This window comes from Corvus hawaiiensis, chromosome Z (assembly GCF_020740725.1).
Source record: "Corvus hawaiiensis isolate bCorHaw1 chromosome Z, bCorHaw1.pri.cur, whole genome shotgun sequence".
NCBI classification, from domain to species: Eukaryota; Metazoa; Chordata; class Aves; order Passeriformes; family Corvidae; genus Corvus; species Corvus hawaiiensis.
This window is the reverse complement of record NC_063255.1, coordinates 56,256,951-56,283,442: the sequence shown is the minus strand read 5'-3', so window position 1 is coordinate 56,283,442 and position 26,492 is coordinate 56,256,951. Positions and strand designations below refer to the sequence as shown.

The 26,492-nt window shown below is 39.5% G+C and overlaps 1 protein-coding gene across 6 annotated transcripts in view; it reads right to left on the bottom strand.

Annotated features, from left to right (window-relative positions):
• The window catches only part of FAM172A (family with sequence similarity 172 member A), a 272,515-nt gene that overhangs the window by 19,037 nt on the left and 226,986 nt on the right, over positions 1-26,492 (bottom strand). Inside the window, exon 13 of one of the 6 annotated variants that reach the window (XM_048292991.1) lies at positions 25,198-25,693. The exons of the other annotated variants lie outside the window; for them this stretch is intronic. Coding sequence (XP_048148948.1) covers positions 25,590-25,693 — 104 coding nt within the window. The 3' untranslated portion in view covers positions 25,198-25,589. Of the gene's footprint in view, positions 1-25,197; positions 25,694-26,492 lie in introns of those variants that run through there. 6 annotated transcript variants of the gene reach the window in all.

Below are 26,492 nucleotides of genomic sequence, written 5' to 3'. Positions count from 1 at the left end.
GAAAAATCTCGTTTGCATATGCTCAGCACAGAGTGCCCAGAATCTGGAAGTCTAAGCGGCCAAAGATTCCTCTGAAGATGCTATTTGCAATGGACAAGGTCCAACCCAGGGCAGACAGGGCTAAGCCAGACTTTTTTTTTCCCACTGCTGCTCCCAGATGTTGCAGTCTATTGTGGCATCAGGCAGAGGAACTAAGTGCAGGCAGCACTCCATCCTGGGTTCCAAATGCAGGCAGAAAAAGGGGAGAAGGGGAAAAAAAGCAGCCTATTGTAAACAGAGAGGAGAACTAGCCCCTGGAGGGCAGAGGGATGAGTCAACTGAGGCAGGAGATCGATTGTGTAAAAAGATCAAAGAGAAGAGATATAGGAACACCAAGGAAGGTGAAGGGAACACCTCTGCAGGAGAAGGATAGACCTTGAAAAGCAGGGAACTGGCTGCAAAGAGAGGTTAGAAGCCAGAGATGAGGAACAGCAGTCTGGACACTCAGGAGAGTAGACATGGAGGGGAGGAGAGGCACAGTGGGACATGGCTTTTCGAACTAGGTAAGAGCTGCCTTATGGGAGACTCAGTCTCTCCAGGCAAAGGCGAAAACCATCAGTGCTTCATTCTCCCTTGGCTGTGGTTCACTGAGAAGGTGACAGTCTACTGCACTAATACTCTCAGCACCTTTACCTCACTTCACCAGCCCATTCATCTGAGCCCAAACTCTGTATCTGAAATGTCCACCTCTGCAACTGACCTGCAGCCACAGAACACCACATGATAAAACTGATAAAAATTTCTTAGTCTTATTGAGGTTGAAGAAAACAAATTACACACAGAAAACTGTATTAGGAGAATATTTGAAGCATGCACGCTGAAGGGACAAGTTAAGGACATTCAGTTTAGTCAATGTCAAAATGGTTCAGACAAAACTGAGGGGGGATGGTGCTTACTGGTGCTGCTCTGGTACAGCTTGTGTTGACCTTGCAGGGAGTGTTATGCTGTCCCTTGCAGACCACTTGTGCATTTTTCCACCAGACACCTCTGTTGACCTGCAGCTATTGCCTGGGAGTAGAGAGAACTGGTCCAAACAGATGAGGCTTTTGCACCAAAATGTGAAGTAACTTCATTTCAATGCAGTACAATGAGTAAATGAAGGAGAATGCAACAGTCTGGATATGGGAAACTCCTGTAGTAGAATGCTGTGAAGTGTATACTGGCTATTACATGGGGAGTGAAGGAAATTTTAAGTGTTTGGACAAAACCCCTCGAGTATTTAAAGCAAAAATTAATGGCTATTTTAAAAAGTAACAATAAGGAATTAATCTCATTAATGGAAAAAACTCTACAGAGTCCCAAGCTCCAAGGAGGATTCTTTTGAGCATCTGTGGACAGATCACTGCAAACAGCTCACAGCTGAGCTGGCTCTCTAATCTTTGCTGGTGGAAAACATGGCTCATGTGGTTTCTTACATCCAAAATTTCCAGTCACCTAAATTCCCAGTAGCCAAAGAACAAAGCTTCCCCTAATGGTCAGTTTTATATCTTTATCTTAATCTACCTGATGGCAACTGCTGTTTTAAACAGAGTGTAGTTGCATTATGTAGTTGTGATCACTGTAAAGAGTAAGAGGTAATATAGAAGTAATAGTTTGTTACGGAAAAATAGATGAGGTAAACAAGAAGGAAACTGAACAAGGCAACTGAAAGCTTTATGCTTCTATTATTTCGTTCTTCCCTGGGATGGTGACTAAGAGTAATTTGAAGACATCATGGATCCCTTAATTATACTGTGTGCACCTACAGGATCCCCTCCTGCAAACATGTAAGTGAGGTGACTTTTGTTTCATAGCAGTCTGTTATTCTGTTTTCGTACCTGTTCAAAATAAACCTTGTTCAAGCCAAAATAATTGCTTTGCAAGCCTACCTACAACTTTTTCCTAGGGGGATCCATGGTCTACCAAAAATCTCTGATGCATTAGCATCTAAACTAGCAGAGGAGCTGCGTAACATCGGTGATGGGCTGAATGTATCAATTCCAAGGGATGTCACAGGTTGGCTTGGTCTGGGGATGCACAAGCCCCATGGTTCTGCAAATCTAGCGGTACAAGAAAGGATCTGCAGAGCTGCACTCTCTGCAGGGGACAAACTGCCTTTGAAGGACAAAACATAGGTAGGAGTACAAAAGAATGAAGCACAAAATCTTGCCACTGTCTGCTCTAGCATGAGCTTCAGCTGGTCTGTCACTGTAACATAAGTCAATTAAAAGTTTGAATGCTCCATACATTGTCGGAGCTAAGAATGGCTGGTCACTAAAAGTGATATTATTCTGTAATCACATCACACACATCTGTAGACTCATCCCTGAAATTTGCTTCCATGGCTTTAGATAACAGTTACTTATTTTTTTGACATTTGGTTAACAGAACAGTGATATAAGAAAATGAACAAATGAAAAAATGCTTTATGAAGAATCATGCAAGAGATCATAAATGGCAGATTTAGTATCAGCAATGGCAGTTTTAATAATTATCTTATATGAAAGAACACTGCATCCAAATTTTAACTTTGTATGATGTATGATGCTGTGACATATACAAGTTACTTATTTTGGAATGACAGCCATGCACGGTTTCTTTTCCTTGCGTCAGCTGTTAGCGCATACATTTCTGTGCTAATATGATAGGATTCTTTGAATGAGATAAAAGGAAGGATGACTTAGCCACAGGTCACTCTGCAGCAAGCAGAATCAATTACCCTCCCCCAAACAATTTAATTGATCAATTTCAAATACAGGAAATCTGCTGAGTCCAGTCAACTCACAGAAGGCTCAGTTTCAAAAGCAGGTACCTAACACTCATACGAAATATGCAACAAGCCAGGCAAATTACAAAAGCATTAATATGCCCGCAGAGGAAATCACCTTATAAGCATTCATGTTCAGTAGCATATTTATGGCAACTACACTGCTCATGCAACATGTTACCATTTAGATAACATGTGTTGCACACTCTTATCCATGTTTTATGGCCCAATATCTTTTACCAACTATTGTTTGTTGCTCTGTTTACTAGTACTATACCACAACATTCATCCTGGGCTTGGCAATGACAGATGTTGCTATACATACTCACAGCAGGATTTTTTGCTTAGCACCACAGGATGCTCTACCTCGGCTCTGTGCAGTATACAAACTGCTAATGCAAAAATCCCAGTTCTGAGTGGCTCTGAAAAGGCATAATGGTACAGCACCTTGACTTATTCCAGCAGAGACTCTTAACCCATGCATTTACCAGTACCTTTTTAATTTCCTGACACAACGAAGGAAAATGCTGTCTCTTCCACCAGGGCTTATGTGCAGATGCCCTAGCAGTCAGTGCTCCGGTGTGCATCAGCCTCTCAATTATTTGGTCAAAACGTTCCAATTCCTAGTCAGATTTTCAGGACAAGAACTCTTCTACTCCCTTCCTTTTGAATGCAAACTGGGCACTAGCACAAACATTTCTCCCTTAAAATAGCAATATACCATCTGTTTAACTCTCTAAAGTGAGAAACTCAGCAGCTAACCCATTACAGAATGTCAAATGTGCATACGACATGAATTAGTTTGTTGAATAACAGTTACTGGGCTTTACTGATGTTTTTGGGTTTTTCAAGTTCTTCCTCTTCAAAATATCTACCCCCAAAATTGAAGCGATGTCATTAAGCACAGAAGACTAATTGGCAGGCTTCTCAGGGAGTAGGCAGGTAACAGTGAGTTTTCTTCAAAGGGCTCATGATACATATGCTGAGTTAAGACTATCTTTACTTAATGTGGATAAAGTGTGGGAATAAGAGTGTGAAAAATCTGAAGCCAGAAAAAAACAAGACTAAAAGAATTTAGCTTTTCACTTTTTAAAGATAAATACCTGGAAAAAGACAAGTGTTTCATTTCATAAAATTGCCAGCTTTGCAATCCATACAGGCCCCTTACAGCCTCTTCAAAGAAAATAAAGATAGATCATTGTGCAAGAAGCAACATGTATTTCTGCTGTGGCACTTTTGCTAAGAGGAATGTTTGAATTATGAATTTGTAACAGGTTTTTACTATGAAATGATGAAAACCTGGCACTTTCACAAAGCCCCATCAACAAAAAAAATACTGCACATCAGGTAGCAGTGCTTAAAACCACGGCTCTTTGCCTTCCCTTACACACGGCATGGTTCACAATTCTATGGATCAAATGTCCTATGGATCACTTGAGATTTGTCTCCATCACCTGGAAGCTTGAAGTTACGGGCCATGGTATTGCATGATGTAGATATTCCCCTTCAGACCCACCTGTTTTCTTTTCCGACATCAAAAAATAAACCGCCAAAATTCTTGAATACTTATTCCACGTCAGGTTCTTTTAGGAGGAACAGGCCAAAGTAAAACTTGCTGAGCCACACCTGGAACAGAATCCCCATGATTTTATAGATGCAAGTAGCTTAACATTATTTCAGTGTGCCACACTGTCACAAAAGGGCATTTGAAGTGTTAAGGTTGTATGCTGAGCTATCAAAGATTCATGTAGAAATGTACCAACACCCTTCATATAAAGCTAATCAAATTTGAAATTACTGACATGTCACCTTGAGGAGGAATTTGATTTATTATTTGCAAAGTAATCCAGAAAACAGTGAGATGCTCAGCTGTAAGAATTACTGTTATACTGACTTCATGACACTGCATTAGTTTTTGTTGTTGCTTTTGTGCCTGCCCTAAGTAATAATAAACAACAAAACTTTGTGCTGTTAAGTTGCACAAAGGTGAAACATGGTTGCTTAGAAGTGTGCGGCTGCACAAGAGTCGTTTGCCATCAATTAATGATATGTGACAGAGAGCACAAAATGATGTGAAGCCAGCTTTCTTCTTTGCAATCATCCCACACTCAATGGGGAATGTTGCCTAGAGTGACACCAGTTCCATGACCTTCCTTGCTTGTTTCTGGGTGGCAGGACCTGCTTCAGTGAGATCAGACATCATGCAAATAGCATGCAAATTTTCAAATGTCACAGTTTAAGTGCATACATAATTTGTAGCATATTAACTGATTTGTGCTCATAAATCACAACGCTGGCAAACACAAACCAGGAGTTGCATATGCAGTTCTCAAACACAAATGCACACTAAGCACCTGAAAATCTGCCTCACTTTTAGCTTTACATCAAACACATGACTTGGCTTCACAAGATAAAGACAATGTAGGATCTCACTCAAAAAGTCACACACCTGGTCAATTGCACTGCACCATTTATTCATCTGTACCATATTTTAACACACAGCACCCATGTATGCTGTAGACTGAGTTCTCTGAAGTAAAGGTTTGGTTTTAGCACTGATATTTGCTCTCTGTTGTTATGTTTAGTTCTGCATGTATAAGAACACATGTTTATGGCACAATGTAAGTAAGAACTCCACATTTGAGATCAGCTATCCTGGTAAGTAAATGACTATGCATATAAACAAATCTGTTCACTACCTTCAAATATTTTTGTCGTATAATTATATCTCATATATATTCTCACAGATGTATAAAATATATTCTTAGGAAATTTGCCACAGAATGTTGCTGCTCATAGTAAGTAAATGGTGTATTTGTGTACTATGCTCCATACTTACATACATGAAGCATATTTGTATACTTACAGAACTGCCAAATATTTCAATTCTGTTACTATACAAACACACTGATATTACTGGGAAAAAAAAAAAAATCATCCTTCCACTAACTCTCCTAAGTCTTTTTGAGACTGGGTTACCAACATACCTTTCAGAAAATGTGTTTTTATACTGATAAGGCTACATCACACTAGAACTAAGGATACTATACATCTAGGTAGGCTTGCAGCTAAGAACACAGCTTTTATCAATCCAATTAAATCAGGACTTATTCAAAATGTAGCCTTCACTGCTATCTCCATTACCTGCTATCTCCTAGTGCCAAACACTCCACATGAACTACTACCTTGATGTAACCTGCCATTTCCCCATGGCAGCTCATTTTGGGTATTATCAACTAAACTTTTGAACCAAATTACCTAACCTTCCCGTTCCCAGATGCCATACACAAGCTAGGATATACAACATTCTTTCTTGTGTTTTACCACTAAACTCCACAGTACGCACCCGAGATACCAGGATGGACCAATAAAATGAACTGGAAATGTGTGCAGAAGGCGGCGAAATGAGATGGTGAACTATGGCTTTTTACCATATTCCTTATTTCCTTCTTATTTCCAGCCTTGGTAATCCATAAAAAGAGACAAAAATTGCACTTTCGTACAGATGGCTTTGAAAACATTTACTTCAAACTTCATCAATATGATCAAGAAGAAACTTAGATTCTGAAAATGTGGGAATTTTCAAAATGCAATTTCAATAACTAAAAGAGTAACAAGGGATGTGAGGAGAATTTCAAAATATTAGCATTAACAACTTTCTTTTTTTAGACAGGTTCTGTCTGGCAAATAAAGCTGTTAAGTGATTCCAGTAGCATCAATATTATACACAAAAATGGGATATCATTAATAACAATGAAGGAGAAAAGAATTCTCACGGGAGATATAAAATGCATGTGCAACAAGTTAAACCCTCACTCTCCTAATCCAGTCTGAGCCATTTAATTTCTCGGGTTTTTAAAATATATTAAAAGGTTTGCTTTTTTTCCCCCACAAAAACCTTTTAAGAAGCATTCATAACACTGTCACAAAAGTAGAAAGCTAGCACAGATGACTTTGTCTACTTGCTATTGAAGCAAAGGATAGGCCTGATGCCTAATCTGAAGCTGACCTAATAGATAAAACCCTTGGGGTCTCAAATTTACATTTCATAAGCTTAATATTCTGCCTGATTTATGATTTGCCTTCTTAAACAAAGAAGGATGTACTTAACAACTTTACTTTTGTGTGGTTAACTGTTGATCTGAAAATGGCACATAAAATGCATTTACATCAGCACTGCCTAATAGGCCCATAATGATTCTTTATTATGCTTCACTGAAAGGCAACTGAGTGACAAGTAACTGATTTTGTAGATCAAATAACTTTCTGCCACCCCCACACAGCTCCCAGCTGCTGCACACTTTATATGCCAATACAAATACAGTTGTAAAGTAGACAAATATATTGTAACTATGTTATTAAATGAGACACAACACGGGGTGTTGCAGGAGTTTGAGAGCTGTTCAATGCCGTGACTGGGAATTACAAGCATGCAAAATCACACTCTAAAGGAGCTTCAGTTCAAAATTACTGCAACCTTCCCTCTGTTACTTTTTAATATAAGATTTTATAAGTGATTTTGCTCAGATAATGCCTCTTCTTTTTCTTTTTTTTTTACCTGCAGAGGGCTGAAGAAGCCTGGGGTATGCTTCCCCTCTATGTATAAGAGGTATTTAAAGCAAAGCATTTCAGTGTAAAGACAGATGTGCAGGACTCTTGATATTGAAAGCTGATGGTAATGACACCATGCACCTGAAAATGCACACTCGGCTGAAATGCTGTAAAAGCCTCCCGTGTGCCAAATTTTATTTTTATGTATTACCCTGCAAGTAAATAATGATAAGACATCAGAGCCTGTCTGATAAAACAACGACTCTAACCCTGTCATCGCGGCCATGGGAGAAACTGGCACATACTCAGCTCTGACCCACTGAGCCTTTTATCTGTGTGTGTCTCCATGGACCAAGCAAATAAAGGGCAACTGGTAATTTACACATGAATCAACTTTCTTGTCAGAGCAGGCACCAGAGACTTCCCTTTTCTCTACTACAGCAAGGAAAAGCATCCAGGTCTGAGCTTGTCTCTCCAGAAATCATGCAAGCCAAAGAGCAATGTATTGGGAAATGGTGTGTTGGCAGAGGCATGCTCTTCTGGATGCCAGATAAAAAACGGCATCCTCAAAGAAGCAGATAGATATTGGGCTTGAAACAGGACTGACAGCAGCAGTGAGCCTTTGTCCTATTCAAAACATGCAATGTCATACAAACTGAAGCCAAGATACAATCCCGATAGAAGATTATACAAGATATCTGAGTGGGTATCTGTAAGGAATTCAGCCTACATTTTAATAAGGTACAAATCTTGCAATGCCTCAGGTCTCATTTCCACTTTCCTGCAGCTGCCTTTTGAAAAAGTATGCAGATTGTCCTGGGCTTACAAGACACTGGGCATCGTCACGTAATAGCACTGACAAAATAATACATGAACTTTAATTTTGATGAAAATTAGCCTAAAACATTACAGTGTGAAAGTCATCTGTAAAGATAAAGCTGTGCTTGCCTTCAGCTTATATCTCATTATGAAGAGAAACTTTCATCGGTCCATAGGCACCACTCATACTCTCTTTCCCACAGTGAAGAGCGGTGAAGCAGAGTACAGCACAGTTCTGCTCAACAGTCAAGATCTCAAAGGCATTTCTGTAGTTTAAACCACAGCAAGCATCATACTGCTATAAAACAAAGATAGATGTTTTATTGCTAGAAGTAGCATTTTATACGTCTATTTCTGAAAACGTAAGTTTTTGTGCACTGTAACATCCACTCTGCTACTGCAGAGATTTTTCTCTGCATTCTTAAAATGGAAAGGATGATGCAGACTGGCATCAGTGAAAAGCTTGAATTAAACGTCAGAAGCTGGGTCACCTAGCACTGCAATGTTTCTTTCTCAGCATCAGGAGATAAGGCCCCTCCACTGGTAGACTCCTGAGGAAGGCTTTCTGGAGACAGTGGCTCTTGCTTGCAGCTGATTTCAGAGAGACATATTTTTCTGTCCTCAGTCTTTTTCCACCCCAACACTGATGCTATTTCCCTAAGAGCCATCCATCACTCTCTTGTCTCCATTTCTGTCACTTGTGCAAACATTTGCTTGGACAGGCCAGGACAGATTAGAAAAGTAGGGATGAAACTGCCATCACTGCCCATCCTCCAGGCAGCTCTTAATAACTGTAGGTGCTAAACAAACACGTATTATACAACTATTTAATATAAGAAAAAAGAAGCTACTACAGTTACTGATGCCATGTCTTTGCCTAAATCTGAAATGTAAAATAAAACTTAATGATTTTCTTCTTTTTACCCCAAGTAAATTTTCTGCTTTTTACAATTCCACCTTTTCTTTGGTTGTTACCAGCCTCTTTTGTTTAACACTTACTCAAAAACATATTTGTTTCTGAGGAAGCTTATAGCACACTCCTTTCCTTCCTAAAATACATGAACATAAAGATATGGTTCAAGGAATTGATTTCACATTTCCAAAAGAATTTCCGTAAGAGCAATAGCCATGTACCTGATGGACAAAACAGGCCTCTCTACTGAATCTCATTGTTCTAGTATTTACACTGTGATATACCATTTTAAAGTAATGATACGGGTTGGATATGCATTCATTTAAATTTAATAGCAATACAGCTAATATCAGATCTGAGTTTATTAGCATGGTGCATTTTCTGTGAGCACAAACTGACTAGATGCCAATGATTTTTGAACTACATAGTGAAGCCAGTTACTTCTAAGAAATAAAGTGATACTTCTCTCTAGTGTCATACTAAGTACTACAGTATGAATTACGCTGCTGATAAAGATGTTGCTATAAGCCAAAACACAACTACAAAGACTTCATCAATTTTTAAAATTTACATAAGCATAATAAGAAACTCAGCTTTGAAAGAGCTGCATTTGTGTTTCTAAATGTATGTCTTTAATGGTCATTGAAAACAAAGGTAAAAATCCAATATGAAACGCAGGGTTTTTCCATTGACAAGAAATCTCATTCTCTCTCTGTTTTCTGGTACTTAGACTTGGCTCACTTTGTTTGCCGCTGTTGTGTAAATCCTGTGTAACACCCCTAACACCATTCTCACCGGATTTTTTAAAGCCAGTACTGATGCCCAGGCTCACTGACTAGACCACAGTCACAGTGTTGCCTTTTCATTGTCCTGCCAACGAACCCTCTCCCTGCAGATACTCCCCCTGAATGTGGCTGAAAAGACCTTTCCTCATATTTTAGAGCTTTGACCATGCACTCTTCTATTTGGCTCTTTCTTCAGCTCTGCTTTCTTGATCATGACTCACATAAGGAAAATTTTTTCACTTTCAGAGTCCATAGACTTCATTTATGCTGAAAAATTTAACACAAGGAAGAACATTGTTGAACACTCCATCCAGCTAGTACTGAATCACCTGTGCCTGTCCTCAAACTAAACTATCCCCAGCCCCAAAACAGGGTATCATCCAGCTGCCTCCGGAGAACAGACCTGGGGAAATCCTCACTCCCAAACTGTGCGTAAAGAACATCCCCTGGCACGGGCACAGGTGCACCAGCCATTTTGTGAGGAGCACAAAAGTAGAGGCAGCCACCAGGGCTGTTTTCAAGCACTTTTATTTACTAACTCAAGACATATGTGAGCTTCCTGTCTCCTGCCCAAACTCATTTCAAACTCACTCCTGCCTCCAGTCAGTTCATCCAAGTGAAAGTCCTCTAACTGTTAACTTCTGCAATCTTTTTGCATGAACTTCTGCGGACCTCCTTGATGAACTTCCTTCAAGTCCCTTAATAAAGCTCTTCTTTGCTGAAATGCCTGGCAAGAATGAGGGTAACTAGGCTGCTGGTCCTTTTGACAAACACTGTCACACCATACAGGAATGTTTTGTGGCTTCTTTCTTCTTTTTCAGATTTCAGGACATGGGGGGACTTTGCACAGTGCTTACCATACAGAGCCTACAGTTACGAATTTTCAGGGAAGTACTTATACTGCGAAATATGTCAGAAGGGCCATGCCAAGGTCAGAGCAGACCCAGTGTGTGTATTACTGCCAAGCTGGACCAAGCAGCATGAAGCTCTGCCTAACACTCAGCAGCTTCCCTTAACAAGACCATTTGAAAACTTCTGGAAAAACATGGTCACCATGTTTCCACCATCAACACATCACGGTGGACACCTGTTTTGAGGGTCCTGTCCAGAAATGCCTTTCACAGGCAGCTACAGAAGCTCTGAACTTGTACCAAGCAAAGACAGACAACAGAAACAGAAAGAAGGATGAAGTTTTGTTCTCACAACCAGGACAGATTAAATACTGACAGCCCCTCTTGGCATGCACATCCAGAGGTGAAAGGGTCTGTTGCCCCTCTCCAGGCACACAGCCGTATGGGTTTATATTTTCATCCTTTGAATATATGCTCTTGCTTTGCCTTCACTTGCCTTGACTAGTAGAAGGGAAGGTGTACCTTGCCTTTTCTCCTTTTGCAGAAAAGCAGAGCCTGTCTCAGAGAGCCCAGATCCTCTGTGGGAAGAGAGAGGCAGGCTCCTCACATTTATGCTGAACAAATTAGACACCTCAATTGCAAATCTGATTTCACTGAGGTTTATCTGTGACATTTAAGCACAGCAATGTCTTGGTGGATGTTCCCTCATTATCTTTATTAAGTTTCTTTTGTTGTTAGAAGATGGCCAACCTTTCTCACAGAGTTTAGATGTCACAAATATCTCTTGCCCATGCTGAGGGGCTAATATACAAATACTCATTCCCATGTAGGACACACTAAGGCCGTATTCTGACTACAAGCAACGTGGTCTTATTTTCTCTTAATGTCTAATTAAAATCCAGCAGTGGACTGAATTAAGTTGGTTTGCAAGGGAATCCAATCATGAACTTCAAGATGCAAGGGCAATGGAATGGCACAAAAATTAACATCATTAAAAGACAGAGCAGGTGAATGCTGTCTGTGAAACCCAGCAACTTCCTCATTCACAGTCCCCAAATAAAAATACATTTAAATGTAGAAGTAAGAGCATACTTTCTGAACACGTCTGGGAGAAGCCAGAGGATGTCCCTGCCCAGAGTTCCCAAGCACATCCTTCAGGCAGAACTCAGCTCCTGAACCAACCCCATTAACACAACTGCTCCTTGGACAAACGCTAAATACACAGACAAAAGGGCTTCTGAGCTATCTTCTGATCCTGAAGAAACCCACTTCCACCAGTGACAAACTCACTTGTGGTATATGACTGCCTAAACATTTACATTTTAACATCACCTCTGCCACTCTTAGCTGGCTATGGTCTGACTCAGCAGCTGCGGGAGGAATTCAGGCTCAGTTAAACAATTTGCAAACCAGAAGGAAATAGGATAGGACCAATAATAAGAAAAAACAATAGAGCAGAATGCAATTAATAACTTGGATGGGTTAATCCAAACATTAAATACGCTACGTAATGCTGCATTTCCTGTAAGGAGTAACTTGAGGCAGTACCTGCGTCAATAAAATGTTTGCAGGAGACCTTTAGCACAACTGTACTGATAAATTTGCTGACAAAGACTTCTGTTGTTTCTTTGATTTAGTTCTGACAATAACTTTATTTCTACATCCACCTTTTCTACCCTGCCTTTCCAGCTGAGCTGAGTCTGAGGATAGTCACATATATATAAAAATAATGCGTCAACAAGAAGATATAAATTTTTTATATATAATTTTTTCCCCTCAGAGCTGACATAAATGACCACCATGATTTGGACAGCGTAAAGTGCTCCCATATCACTGCAGTTATCATGATCCGCTCAGGTTCACTTCTGCAGCATGCACAGACTTTCTCTACATATGCTGAACCTACTGCTGAGCTCCTTCCACACGCAGGGCTTCTACATGGTGACGGTACCTGATTTCCTAAGAAGTAGTGGAGCGTAGAGGAGCTGAAAACACACACAGGGACCAACTGCAGCTGGTGGCTGTCCCAGGGAAAAAAAGAAGCTGCAGAAGTTTGCTGGTGTATGCAAACCCCATCTTGGAAAAGAGATATATTTTTTCATGTCAGGAATAACAAGGTCCTCATATAGAAGTACTTGCAGATGTGCCAAACTGGATATGTTTCTCTTTTTAATAAGGATTACTGATCTATTTAAAGAACATGTCTCAGGCTAAATATTCAGACGAATGACTTGGAACTTTATTGGGATTCATGGAATTTGATTAAGTGCATTTTCCTGTCACTCAGCTAAGTATTTTTATTGATTTTATTCATAATTTTATTTTATTAATCTGTGACCTGCCACCAAGAATAAACATGAAATAGGGATTTGCTCAACTTTTAGCCATTCAAAGTACTCAAATCTGTATCTCTCACATGCATAATCTCTCCCTCCTGTATAGACAAATTATGCAAAACACAAACATTTAACTATTAATAACTTACTAGGAGACCACAGAGAACATGATTTAAACCTCTATCTTAAATATTGTTTTAAAAAAGACAAAGTTATTTGTGAGACAAAATCAGACAGTAATTTATTTAAAATTAGCTCAAAGTGAAAAATATTTACATTTATTTTTATTTAGATATTAGCTGAAAACATCTCATTAAAAAAAATCTGTAAGACCAGCTGTAAAAACATTAATGTCTGTTCCTGTATCAGAGTGCACTCCAGGCTTCAAATAAATTCCAAACATACATTCCACTTTCTTCATTACTCCCTACAAAACCTTTTATTTTTTTCCATACTGAGTACATTTTATTAAAATGAAATTTATATTTTAAGAATGGAGGGATTTGAAATATTGGCATCTAAAGAGCTTCTTAGGCAGTATTACTTGTTTGACACTGAAGGTTTTGTTTTGGTACACAGAATATAAAACCATTTCCTCAAGATATTTTGTGTTCAGCATAAAATATTAAAAATATCTCATTTCCAAGAGGTCTGGTGGGAGTTCATGACAGATGCGTTGCATCTTTTTTTTAAGAACTTTTTGCAGCATTATTGTGTCTAATTAGCCCTGATGATTTACCCATGACAGTATGAACTTCTTGAGAGGAAAGTGGAACATAATCTTTGGAGCAAAGAACAAACACGTTTTTGGGGAAATGGGAGGGAGCAAAAGCACTGACTCGAGGTGGTTTATAACAAATGCCCCCAAGTAGTCCTGTGAGTTTTCACTTATTTATGCACACCATATGATTCATCTTTTTGCCTTCTGCGCTACAAACCAGGCTTCATGCATCTTGCACGTTGGCTTTGCAATCATGTCGCTGCTCCTGTCTGTGGCTGACGACTAGTTATAGAGGACCAACCATCATGGGTGAGCTAAAAGTGAAGCTAAAGGCCTGGCATGGATATGGGGAGGCACCACTAATCATGCACCACCCTTCTCCAGGCCACCACCTCAAGATTATGGGAGAATTTAGGAACCAAAATGTGAACTGTCCCTAAAATGTTTACTTTTGCTGGCAGGACTGCTTTCCTGTTTGGGCCCTATGCAAAAATACCTTGTCAGAAATTTTCAGAAGACAAAGAAATTTACCAAAGGAGGCTGGCAGCCACGGGACCAGGTGGCTAGGCAGACACTGGAGATGCCAAGCACACAAACCCCAGTGGCAAGAAGGAGATTTCATTTGCATTCAAGATGGGTAAAATGCACAAAGTTAGTATTTTTGAAATTTCAATTAAAACATCGCTGGTGTTTTTTTCACCTGACTCCAACCTCATGTGGCAAGGTCAGCCCTTTCAGTGAACAAACAGCTCAGTCGCCTCCAGTGTAGCTGTTATCTGCCTCAACAAGGGGAGATGTTTGGCACAGCCTAAAGCTGGGGCACGAACCCTGGCTAAGCTTAAGACATTTATCTGACAGCATCAGCTGACACTCCACAAACACATTTGCTTTCCATGACCTCAGAGCATTTGTGATTAATCAAAAATGTATCTTGGATCTTGAGAACAAGCTACAAGCAGGCACACAAAAAAAGAATATGCTCTCGATCTCGCTTATTGACTCCAGAGGTATATTGAATTTAGAAATAGCAGATAGAATAAAATGATCAATATGTTCTCACTTGTCCATGGAAGAGCAAACTTTATCCCTCCAGCAACAAACATTGATCATGTAAATGTTTTGGAGCTTCTTTCAAGTACAGAGAGCAAAGGCATGAGGACTTTTGAGGAGGGGCATTACATGGAAAAGACACTGGTGTATGTGCACTAGCACTTGGCTGGGAAGCGTGCTGTTTAAAGCTGTGCTGTGCAGCAATGCACCTGAGCCACCTCCACCACTGCGGCCGTTTCCACCAGTACATATTGCTAACATCCAGTTTGGGAAACACTGTGCCAAGTGATCTTAATAAAACATTATAGAAGATACTTTAAAACTTAATGAAGGCACATAATCTGCTTCAGAGAAAACTTCCTGCCTTAATTTAAATGAGAGACAGTTATAACATATCCCCTATGCACTGTTTACAATTTATAATTTATGTCTCAGTTCAAATACATTACTTTCTGCAATCATCTGCTAAGTTATATGATTAGCATTTGAATATTGTAATATTCTGCTTCTTGATACCAGAGTAATATGATGCAGTACATTTGTATTTTAATACTTTTTTATTCACTAATAAGCATACCAAGCTCTAATTAGTTGAGATGAAAGAAATCATGCGCCCCACCCAGTCTAATTTGAAAATGGTTATATCTCTGTAAAAACTCTTCACCATTTCATTTATTAAATCCCACTCTTTTCTGGTTACCTACTGCTCTGGCTATAAGTTGTTTTTGCTCATACTGCACCATCATTCTACTATAGCAAAACTACTGTATGTGCTTCAGTCCCTGTTGGCATGGCAAACAAACTTTCATTGCATGTGCTCTCTATAAAATGGTGATACTAATTAGAAGATAGAAACTCATGCTGAGACATGATATGAATTGGTGTTATGTATCTCTTAAGCTCACAGCAGTATTAGATTTATATGGCTGATGCCCTCAACTAATATTCAACTAGAAACTTTCAATTTTTTGAATCTGCAGAAAAACAAAACAAAAGTGAAGGTGCTTCAATAAAGCAATTCACAGATTCTCAGTAATCCACACTCCACTAATCTCTACATTCATAAGCAGCAAACAGAAAAAGAAGTCTTTTTTTTCCCCAGTAAGGACGGAGAAGAAGAGTCGTGTAGTGAAAACACATGCCAGTGTTACGTAGTGTCCATCCATCAATTTTCCAAGGACATGGCACCATGACGAGCAAACTTCACCCCAGTTTATGGAGAAGGATCCCCAGGTACAGAGATGATCTCCCTGCAGTCTGGAAGTGGCTACTAGTGTATGACCTGAAATGCTGCCATTAAAAGCCTTGTGCTGTGTTTACTTGTTAGAAAAAGGAGGAATTTGCTAGTCCACAAGGCCCAGGAAGTTACTCAGGTATCCCAGCTTCAGCCTGATTCAAGACACTGCATACATGTAGGCTCATGATGACCCTACTGCTCAAACTCCTGCAACACGAGCTATGGGCTCTAGATATCACAGTTGTGTGTTTTGACATCCATGGTGAAAATGAGCAGAAAATCTGGCTGTTCCATATCAAGAAATATTTTTCCTAGTGCTAATGTGCCTTAAATACCTTGTTCCACAGATGAGTGGCCTGGCACCTGCTGCATGAGAAATAGCCAATTACTGTTCAGTGTCTCTAATTTTCTGATTCAATTAGCATGCTTCAGAGCTTTCCAGTTTAATTGCAAACTACTTCACAGTTAGCTCTCCGATTAATCATTGCCCATCTGCAAGCCATCGCAAAACTTGGTGGAACAAATCTCTGTACTTTGGAATGCTGGGAGCTTAGAGAATCAAACTTGTTTTGGTATATAAAGCTTTAATTTTGTTTGCCCTTTTCAGCTGCACTTGTAAGAAGCTCCGTACTGATTAAACAGGAAATCCAGACAATAATATGCTACATTATGCATATAATTACTGTAAATACAGATGAGACTGTAGAAGGTTAGGTGCTAACATGTATGGAGTAGGGGGTCAGGAAAACACATTTGCAATCAATTTTGCCCCATTGTGACAGAAAGGAGGAATTGGTGGAGGAGGGAGAAAGAGAGGTATGAGATGGTGGTGCAGTCCCATGCATGATTCTAGATGTATTTCTGCAACACTACACAGCAGTACAGTCACCACATGCTATTTCTGATTTCATTTTCAAAGGAAGCTGTTTACTTCCCAAAACTTAAAAAGTTCAGAAGGTTGTATTCAACTGCTTTAACACCATACCTATACTTTATTGTACACTTTCAGCTTCAAACTGAATACTGACTGTTGGGTAGGACCATAAGAGAGATCAGTTGTCATGGAGGTGCTACTTTTTCCTGTATTTTGCTACACTAACAACAGTAATACCCACTGAAGCAACACAGATTACCTATTTTATTCAGGTGGACATAAAATCCCTGTCCAGAAGACTTGATTAAAAACGTGACAGCATATTACACAAAAGGAAATTAGAAATTCTATTAAAAATGAATTATTTTGCACGTATGAAAGTATAAACAAAATTGAAGCTTGGGGACCTGAAAATTTTGCTTTAAATCCATGCAACATTTCAGCATGTATTACATTCAGTGTATATGACTGAGGCATCAGTCCTTCAGGATGCTGTGCATCCCTGATTTGAGTCAAATTCAATAAGATGCAACAGGGCCCAGTTTCTTGCAGCATTCTGTTCCAAGGACTTTCCTGAACTGGGGCTACTGTGAACATTTTGTTTCAAAATACCATCACTTAAGGACATGCCAATCTCCATCATAATTTTAATAATTCCAGGTTAATAAGAGAAATCCTAATAAACCCTAAGAAAAAGCTGAATCAGCTCATTAACTTCTCTAGTCATCAAAGAAGATTCAAACATTGTAAAATCATGATACTGATGCTTGGATGATGCCTAGTGATGATCACCAGGGAGCCGTACCTCCTGCACCCTGACAGAAATAAAACTGTATTACTGATGTAAAAAAGAATCATTATCTAAAGCTATATTATTGATCATTAAGATGATGCCACCATGTCAAAGCTGGAATTTGGACTTCTTCTTCAAGGTCCTTAGATTCTTGTAAGAGTTCCAATTCAAATGAATTTAAAAACCGTGCAGTTAAACCACTGCCTGGCCACCTATCTGGCTGAAAGAAAAACCTTACAAAAAATGGTCAGAAATTCCTGTGGCGAGCATTGTCACCAAAAAAGGTGTGTTTGCAAACACACCTGAATGCAGGAGACACAAAACAGGTCTCTGCAGAGCTTTCCAATGCATTTGTAATTTTCCCAATAACATTTTTCTATGCCAGGTGAGGTACATATATCACCTTCCAAGAATAATCTATGTAAACAGATGAACCTTTGTAACACAATGAACAATACAGACACTGCAAACACGAACCACAGCCTTTCATGCTGTGACATGCCAGTTCAGTATTTCTGTGCATGTAGGCAGTGCACTTGCGTAGGGTGAGGTAGCAGATGTAGCATATACAGATTACAAATTTAAGATGTATTTCAAATCATGCTGAGGAACATGCTTCTACTCTGGGAAAAAAAGAACTGAGCTTTGCTGGTCTGTGAAAAAAGAAAGTTTTAGGGCTTCTACATATTTTTTTTAAATTTAGCTTGTGTTTCTGAAGTCATTGTAGACTGTATTATCATTTTTAAATGAACCACAAGGTTATCAAATTGATCTCCTCTATTATGACCAGTTCTGCATACAGTCACAGAATTCAGCAACAAAGGCAAAAAAATGCGATGTTTTTAACATTTTCAAGAGAGTATCTCCTAAATCTATACAACATTGCTGAAAGTGTTAGCCCCACAATGCCCACTAATGTCAAGGCAAGTTACACAGCTAAAGGCCTGATAATTTACTCCATTTAGGGGTTATATTCTCAGTTTAGTGAGTGGAAACCTGTGCTTAGGGTTCTGTGGCCAGGCTACCTCAACAGTCCAGGATGCAAGGCTATGTTTTCCCCATCACTACCTTAACAGCTTACTGTGTTTAAACCCAGTTCATAACTGCCTTTCTAAGGTGAACTGCTTTCCCATTTTGGCCTCTTTATTCTCAATCAGAAGAAGACAAAGTGATGTTAAAGTGCTTAATGCCTCTGACTCAGATGTAGAAAAATCCACAGGCACAGAAACTTGACCAACATGATCTCCTGGACCACCTCATATGGAGGCTCAGCAAAGAGTGTACAATACTGGTGTCTGGAGAAACCAAGGGACACAGCCATAAATTGTGTCTGTTTGTCTGGGACTGTTTGAGTCACAGCTGATCCTGATAAGCTTTTCTGGGGTGTGAAACCCCAGTCTGCAAACTCCCAGCTCTGGTGCTTAGTCCCTGCCTTTCTTATGAACATTTCCAACAAAACAGGTAACTCTCCCGGTGTAGCTATTCAGGTTCCTTGCTCTGGAAAACTGTGTGATCATTTTGTAAAGTATTTACTGAGTTTTGGAACTACAGCATTGAAAAAACCCAACAATTATTACAAAAAACACCTTACTTTCATTTCACAGAGGGAGATTATGAAAATAACTGTAGCTATTTCACTACCACAGGAACAATGAATTTGTACTGGCTGCCAGAGTCAGCACCCAACATTGTTTTCCATGGCAAACATCTTTACAGCCTTGCAGGGTCACCTCTGTCCTGTTGGAATTACCACTCCAATGGGACCAGCAGGAGCAGACAGGAAAACAGTGCATGCATGCTGACACTGAATATGGGAAAAAGTTCTTAGTCTCTGTGCTTTTAGGGTTGTGCTACAAGTCACATCAAGTCACCTCTGGTTTCCAAACTCACTTGTGATCCTGCCAAAGGACCTTTGATGCACTTCCTTCCCACTTAATTTACAAAGGTGACTTTTAACTACCAAGAATACTTTGTTCTGCTTTGTTCAGGCTCTTCTAAACTTTGCCCGTGGTACTATGTAAGTAATTTTTGTTTACTTTTTTAAAATACAAGTTCTACAGTTTATAAAAACTGCACTTTTTAAAACAGGTTTTAGAAAAATTTTGCATTTCTGTTGGATTTCTTGGTTTAGTTTGCTCTATTAAGGCAACGTGCAAAAGCTCAAACTTTGTACTTTTCTCTGTTCTGAACTGGAAAGGGTTGGAATATTCACAAAAACAAGGGGGGAAACATACTATTATATTTACTTGCTTTCAAAATACTTTTATTTTCCTTATTAAGAAAACATGGAATTTTAAGTACCAGAAGCTGTGCTTACCTTTTTCACTACCTCTGCCTGCACATACTCAGTCTCTGCTTCTGATATGTAAGAAAGGTAAACTATTATTTTTTACTAATTACTTTAACAAGTTTAAAGCTACAAGGAAGAGTGATTTTTACAAATGAGGATTTTATCTTCTGTTCATTCTTAGTTCTTAGGAAACACTCCTCATCCTTCTACAGTGTCTTTTAAAAATTACGGAATAAAGATGCACATCAGGCCTTCTGGGCTGCAGAACTGGTAAATATGGAAAGCTTTATTCTGAAATGTAATTTTAGTATTTACTTAAAAAACGACAAAAACTTTTGAAAAGACCAGAAAAGGAAAATCCATCCCAGTCAAGGTAAAATAAGGAGGTTGCTCCAAAATCAGCCCAAACCTGATCCTACACAGTGGTGCAGGGTCCCATGCAATGCAGGGACAGGCAGGTTGCTGCATGATCACTTCTGCTTGCAGCTGGCTGACACCAGTTGAGGGGCTGGGCTGCTACCAACATCTCTCTGTCCTAAGTGAGTGGCTTGAGCAATTCAGAGGATGTTAATTACCCAGAAACTACATGACTTGAAGAGTAACTACAGAGGTACCTTGTCAACGACAAGACCCTATTAATAAGTTTACTGAGAGATTTTAGACTTCATTAGTAGTTATTCCCAAAAGGTGTTGGTCCAGCAAGACTCCAGCAGGATACAGTAACCTGCCTCGTCTGACTTCTGTAGCTAAAGTGAAGCACCAGTTACTGATCCTGCCTCTATCAGATTTCTGCTGAGCTTGACACACTGCATATTTTCTAACATTTTGATCCAAGCAGACCAGTGAAATTTAGTCCACTTTGTTTCTGGCCAGGTATGGGCAAAGAAACAAATTAGAATAAATAAATCAGAAAACGTCCACAGATCTTTAAAAATAAATAATAATAAAACATGAACACAATTTCTCTTTCCTGTACTATCACAGGCACTGAATTATCATCGTGTGTTAGTATACACTTTAAAAATATTTATACAGCTCAGGTGAAAATATATTTCACTCAACAGCCTGCATATTGCAGTAGCCATTTGTAGCTGCTGGTCCCCAGTGCAGAGCAACACAAAGGCTCAAGGCATTTTTAAAGCAGCAACCAAAAGGCAACTCTTCACTTAGATGGTTTTCATTTAACTGTGAATAAAAATTTCTATTCCAGCTTTGCTCTAACTGTGGTAAACTCATTCAGTCCCTGTTTGGGAATGCAAAGTCCGTTCTGGAACGGGTAACTCATTATTTCACTAGGTAACACAGAGAGGCATGATGGCCCTGTGCATGCAGAATCCTCTCTTAAAAAGAGAAGAATTGTGGTAGGTAAGCAAAATCATAATACTTACGGAATAAGAGGATGAATAAAGAGAGCAGAAGCCAGACAGAACAGGGGTGGGGCATGGGTTAGGATGGTCTGGGTCCAGGACACCTCTGCAGGTTCAGGGTAATCACTGCTTGAAATTTTCACACATCTCCTCCAAAATACAGAATAAATAGAAAAAAAAATCCCCTGCATTTGTCCAGAACTGGGGCAATATTGAATATAACTGTTTATACAAGTACATACATAGGTTTATGATATCTTACTGTATTTTTATTCCTTTTTTTAGCCATAAAGTCATTAAATTAATTTTAAAAAATTACATCATATCAACTCTTTTGCATTAATATCAACATAAACTCAATATATTTAAAAATAGCTTGAGAATCAGCTGTTGTGCATATCCCAGAGGTGGTTTAATACAGCCATCCATATATGTATGTAGATGCTCATGAATAACCTGCTGCTTTGGAAATGACTCACTATGCTATTTCACCACAATTTGCATTGTTATAATAGGATATTGACTGATTTTAGGTTTAAGGGACTAACACAGTGTTCAGTAATGACTCTGTGCTACAAGTTTATTGCAAGTGCTGAAGGTTCATTCACCCCAAGCAATTCAGTCAATAACCAATTTTCATACTTCTATCTCCTTCAAAATTCCAAACCAATAATCCCTGGGTTTTTTTTCTTTTTTAATTATTTCAGTATCAGACTAACATTTCCCATGGAAATCAATATGGGTGAGATCCATTAGCCAAAAATCTGCAGCACTGCAATGCAAACATATTAAAAATATTGATCTTGCAGGCTACTGATGTTTTGATTGACTTTAATGTTTGTAAGCAGCAATAACAGAATTTCAATGACTGAAACAAACTTTTGATTAAAATTATAGATTTTAACTTTTTTTCTATTTTACAGTTTCAAAGGGTATTGCATGCTTTACTTGTTTGCTGTAAATGATCATAGTAGTAAACCCTTACTCAGTTTCTTGTTTATAAATATTAAGGTCTGTCCCAGGTAACACATCTTCAGTTATACTTTCTATCACTTTTGATGTTTCGGTTCCACTATATCACACCTATAACACCAATATGAGCAGTGCCAGATGTATTTTTGCAGCATTTTCCGTTCTAAATCCTCACATCTTGTGGGTTTCTGCTACCAGCACCAACACAAATTTGACCTCACTTTTTTTTATCACTATCCATTAAACTTTGGCTGATTTTTCCACAGCAGATGGCCAGGATTTTGCTAAAGCCATCTTCCTAATGTGGTTCCTCCTTCCAAGCATTGAGGAATTAGGGGGATAACTTCAGACAACCTGATTTCCACCTAGATCCTGAAAGCTATGATGAAGTACCTCCAAAGAATGAGGTTTTCTCAGAAAGGACTAGTACTGATGACCGTCTTAGGCTATTCAAATGTTTGTTTGCTGTGGGTGACACGTGGTTGCTGGCTCTCATGAGCTCTGGGCTAGCGCGAGGCCTCCTTTTGCCTCAGGGCTGGGGAAACTACATAGGAATATTTGGAAAATGGAAGTGAAATAGACTATTGCAAAGAGATACCAGAGATAGGTCTTTAAGACTTTTGTTCCGAGAAGACCGTACCAGCATATGGAACCTGCTGCACCACCTGTAAATCTCCACTGCTCCACACTCATACAGACAGCGCCTGTGTACATGCCTGTGTACAAACAAGCACCTGACAGCAGAGCTACAGCTTCATCATTCTGGTGCCTGGGAGAGGGATACACCACCTGAGGCCCCTTCCAGGTTTGTGTAGCGATTGGAAAAAACACGGTCCCTGTTCTAAGTTGACAGAATCACTTTATTAAGCACACTCGAGTATTTATTGGATTCTTGTTTATAGATTGTAGAATCAAAGCTATGCAGCCAGTAAGTAGGAGACTAACCAATCACACAAAGAAATGGCAGAGCAGATGTTTCTTGCTCCTTTTTCTCAGACACTCTCGCAGATCCCACACAGCCTCCGTGGCCCAGTGCTCTGGGCTGCTTAATTGAAGCTTTCTCACACAGGTATTTATGGCTGCAGATGATCTTTGGTATGCACTTTCTTATGGTGAAAAGGTGCTTGCTAAGGTCGACCAGGAGCAGTCGCTTCTACAGTTTGCATTTCCATGATTCAGTATTACAGCAATTTAAGATACATCCCCTTTGACAGACGATGTGAATTTTTTTTCCTTAAAATCATAATCCTCTTCCTGCTGATATCAGTTATATGATGAACTCACCAACTCTACAACCCAACCTAGTTCCTGTGTCCAGTGGGAAAAATTACTTGAAGGAAAAATAACTAAGGGATGAGGCATGCTGACACACTTGCACTACACAATAAAGCAAAAGAGATGTGGTTCCTGTACAGCATTCAACACAATATCCAACACCAAGGTACAGCTCCAGGACCTAAATCCTCTTACAAAGTCACTGCATGAATGGAGCTGGGTTAACACTACCTCCATGCATCCCACAGGCTGAAGCTTTCCAGTGAGGTGTGATGCCCAAAAGCCCTGTGCCGCCAACCACTCTACAACCTTTTGGAAAAGCCTTTGAGAACTGACCCCGTGTCTCTGGCTCTGCAGTCCCGTTAAGCTTTGATGTCTGTTATTATTGATTGCCCACTCTAAAATATTTAAACAGGAAAAGCAAACTAGCATTACTAAGAAGCTGCATGTGGGAAGAGGAAAGACAACCTTAGCTCTGCTGTCCCTCTTCTCTCACTGAGGGACATAAAGTGCTCCATAATTGCTGTCAAACCCCTTAGAGCAGGCAGTGCTTTATCTGTACCTTGAGATGTTACAAAGGACTAAGAAACAAAACTGTCTCTACATATGGAATGTTTCAGGCAAAGGACAGACAATTTCCCAAACCAGGCAGAGATTTCTTCTGTAGAGAGGAACTGTATGGTAGAGAAGTTCTGTATTGGCACAGCCTGGTCTAGAGACTGTTACACTTTGAGTCTTCAACCACCTTTATGTAAAAAACCAAACCAACAACAACAAAAAAAAAACAAGCCCCAAGACCAATAAACTAAAAAAGGAAAAAGGGGACAGTTATAAGCCAAACTACAAAAAGAAATTCAAAAGGATTGGTAACACTGCAAATGGTATTCTACTGTATCTTCACTGTAAACAAACACCAATTTATAATCCTCAAAATTGAAATACCTTGTTCTCCAAACACATGCAGAACAGGCAGTCTCAGTACAGGCTTTTTTTATGTACCCTGTCAATATGTCTACACATGGTCTGAAAACTGCTCCAGGCTGGGGAGCATATTTCAGGGCTCCAGCACACAAGCTTCCTGCAGACTCAGCTGCAGGAATTTTAAGTGCTGCTGCTCTCTACTGCTTGTCCTGCCTCTCTGCTGAGCAACCATCCCCGAGGTAGAATTTGCAGAAATGAACATATCCATCACATTAATACAAATGCTGGTTTTTTGCAGCTTAAGGTTGTCATCTTGCAGGAACGTGCACATCCCTCTGAAGCCTTTGGTAGAGGGGAGGTAGTCAGCAAAAGGATGGGCTGAGGCACAGGCAGTAAAACAGCCTCAAAGTCTTCACAAAGTCTGTCTCCACATACATTTTAGAGCCACGATTATGAACTGTGAAGCCAGGCCTTGCCTATTACAACATATTACTTTCATATTTTCTGTATTATTTTGCCAATACCAAACAGCAGCAGTTCTGGCTCTGCTGTGGGTTGGGTGCTGGAGACAGACGTGAAAAGCTCTGCCTCTCACGAGCCGTACTCCAAGACCCTATTTATTAATTCTAAGTAATGCACGGGACAGAGTACAAAATGTTCATATAATTCATTTATTTGCATATTCATCTTGTCTATCACAACAAGGAGACAAATTTAGAATGTTTTTTTGTAAGATTTGCCTTCAGTGTCTAGCTGTTAGACTAATTGCTAGTGAATTACTATTTGCATGAAACAGTCTATTATCCAGTATTACCCATTGAAGCAGATGGCCCTCATTTCATAATGTAGACATACATGGTGGTGTCTCTCTCCTTGTTTCCCATCCAAGTTCAGGACAACTATGGCAGACCTGGGTGAGGAGAAGGCCTGCACACTGACCCCTGAACATGCAGTCTGAGCTCAGTATCTGTCTCCAGATGGCTGATGCATTTTTGCCACCAGCTTCTGAAAATTCACAAATAATGAGGATGACTTAAAAATTATGTGATTTAAAAAATAATTTGAGGGTTCTTGTTTCTTGCTGATGACAGCTGAAAAACTTTCAAGTTTCTTTTCCACGTCACTTGATGGGCAAAAAAACCTGTTTCGCAAACTGCAAGACAGAAATTGATCAGTAAATAAAATACAGACCACCAACAAATCACTACAAAACTATAAATAAGGATACAGTAGTTAGAACTTAGTATTTGCAATACTACACACTAATGACTTCTTCACTTCTGGTACGACGACTTGCTGATGACCTGAGATGTCCCTACCATCTATGCAACAACATTTACTGCCATCTATACTTAATACCATCAACCATGATAATGAAATTGAAGTAGATCAAGAGACAATGAAATACAACATACAGAAAAAGTAATGTATCTGGAATTGGCAAGCAGAGATTTGAACAAAGGCTCTGCCAAGCCATGGCAAGGGCTACTTCCAAAAAATTAGTGACATCTTTGGTGGACTGACTTCTCTTCCCACCAGAAGCTATAATGCCAACTCCTCCCTTTGGCTGTGACAAATGGGTTTTAAACCTCTTCTGACTGAACTTAGGATGAAAAGACATCTAAATAGAAAGTCTGTGACTTGTTCTACATTTTTCTGTACCTCCACACCAGAGTAGAGACTGTGCACAGGGTCTCCTGCAGCAAGGCAAACTGCATGCAATCAGCCTTCAAATCAGGGTGTTAAACCTCTTAAATTGGTTTGTTTTGTTACCTCAGGCTTATTAAAGTCCCTTTAAGTGCCTGCTTCTATGTAAAAGACTGACATCTGCCCCTGAGCAAGAATGACACTCAAAGTAACATAACTGCTATTGTTCTTGCTTGAGTCACTGCATGCAAAGCTTATACTCTGCTACCAAAGCAAATTACTCAGGACACCCCAAAAAGCTAGCA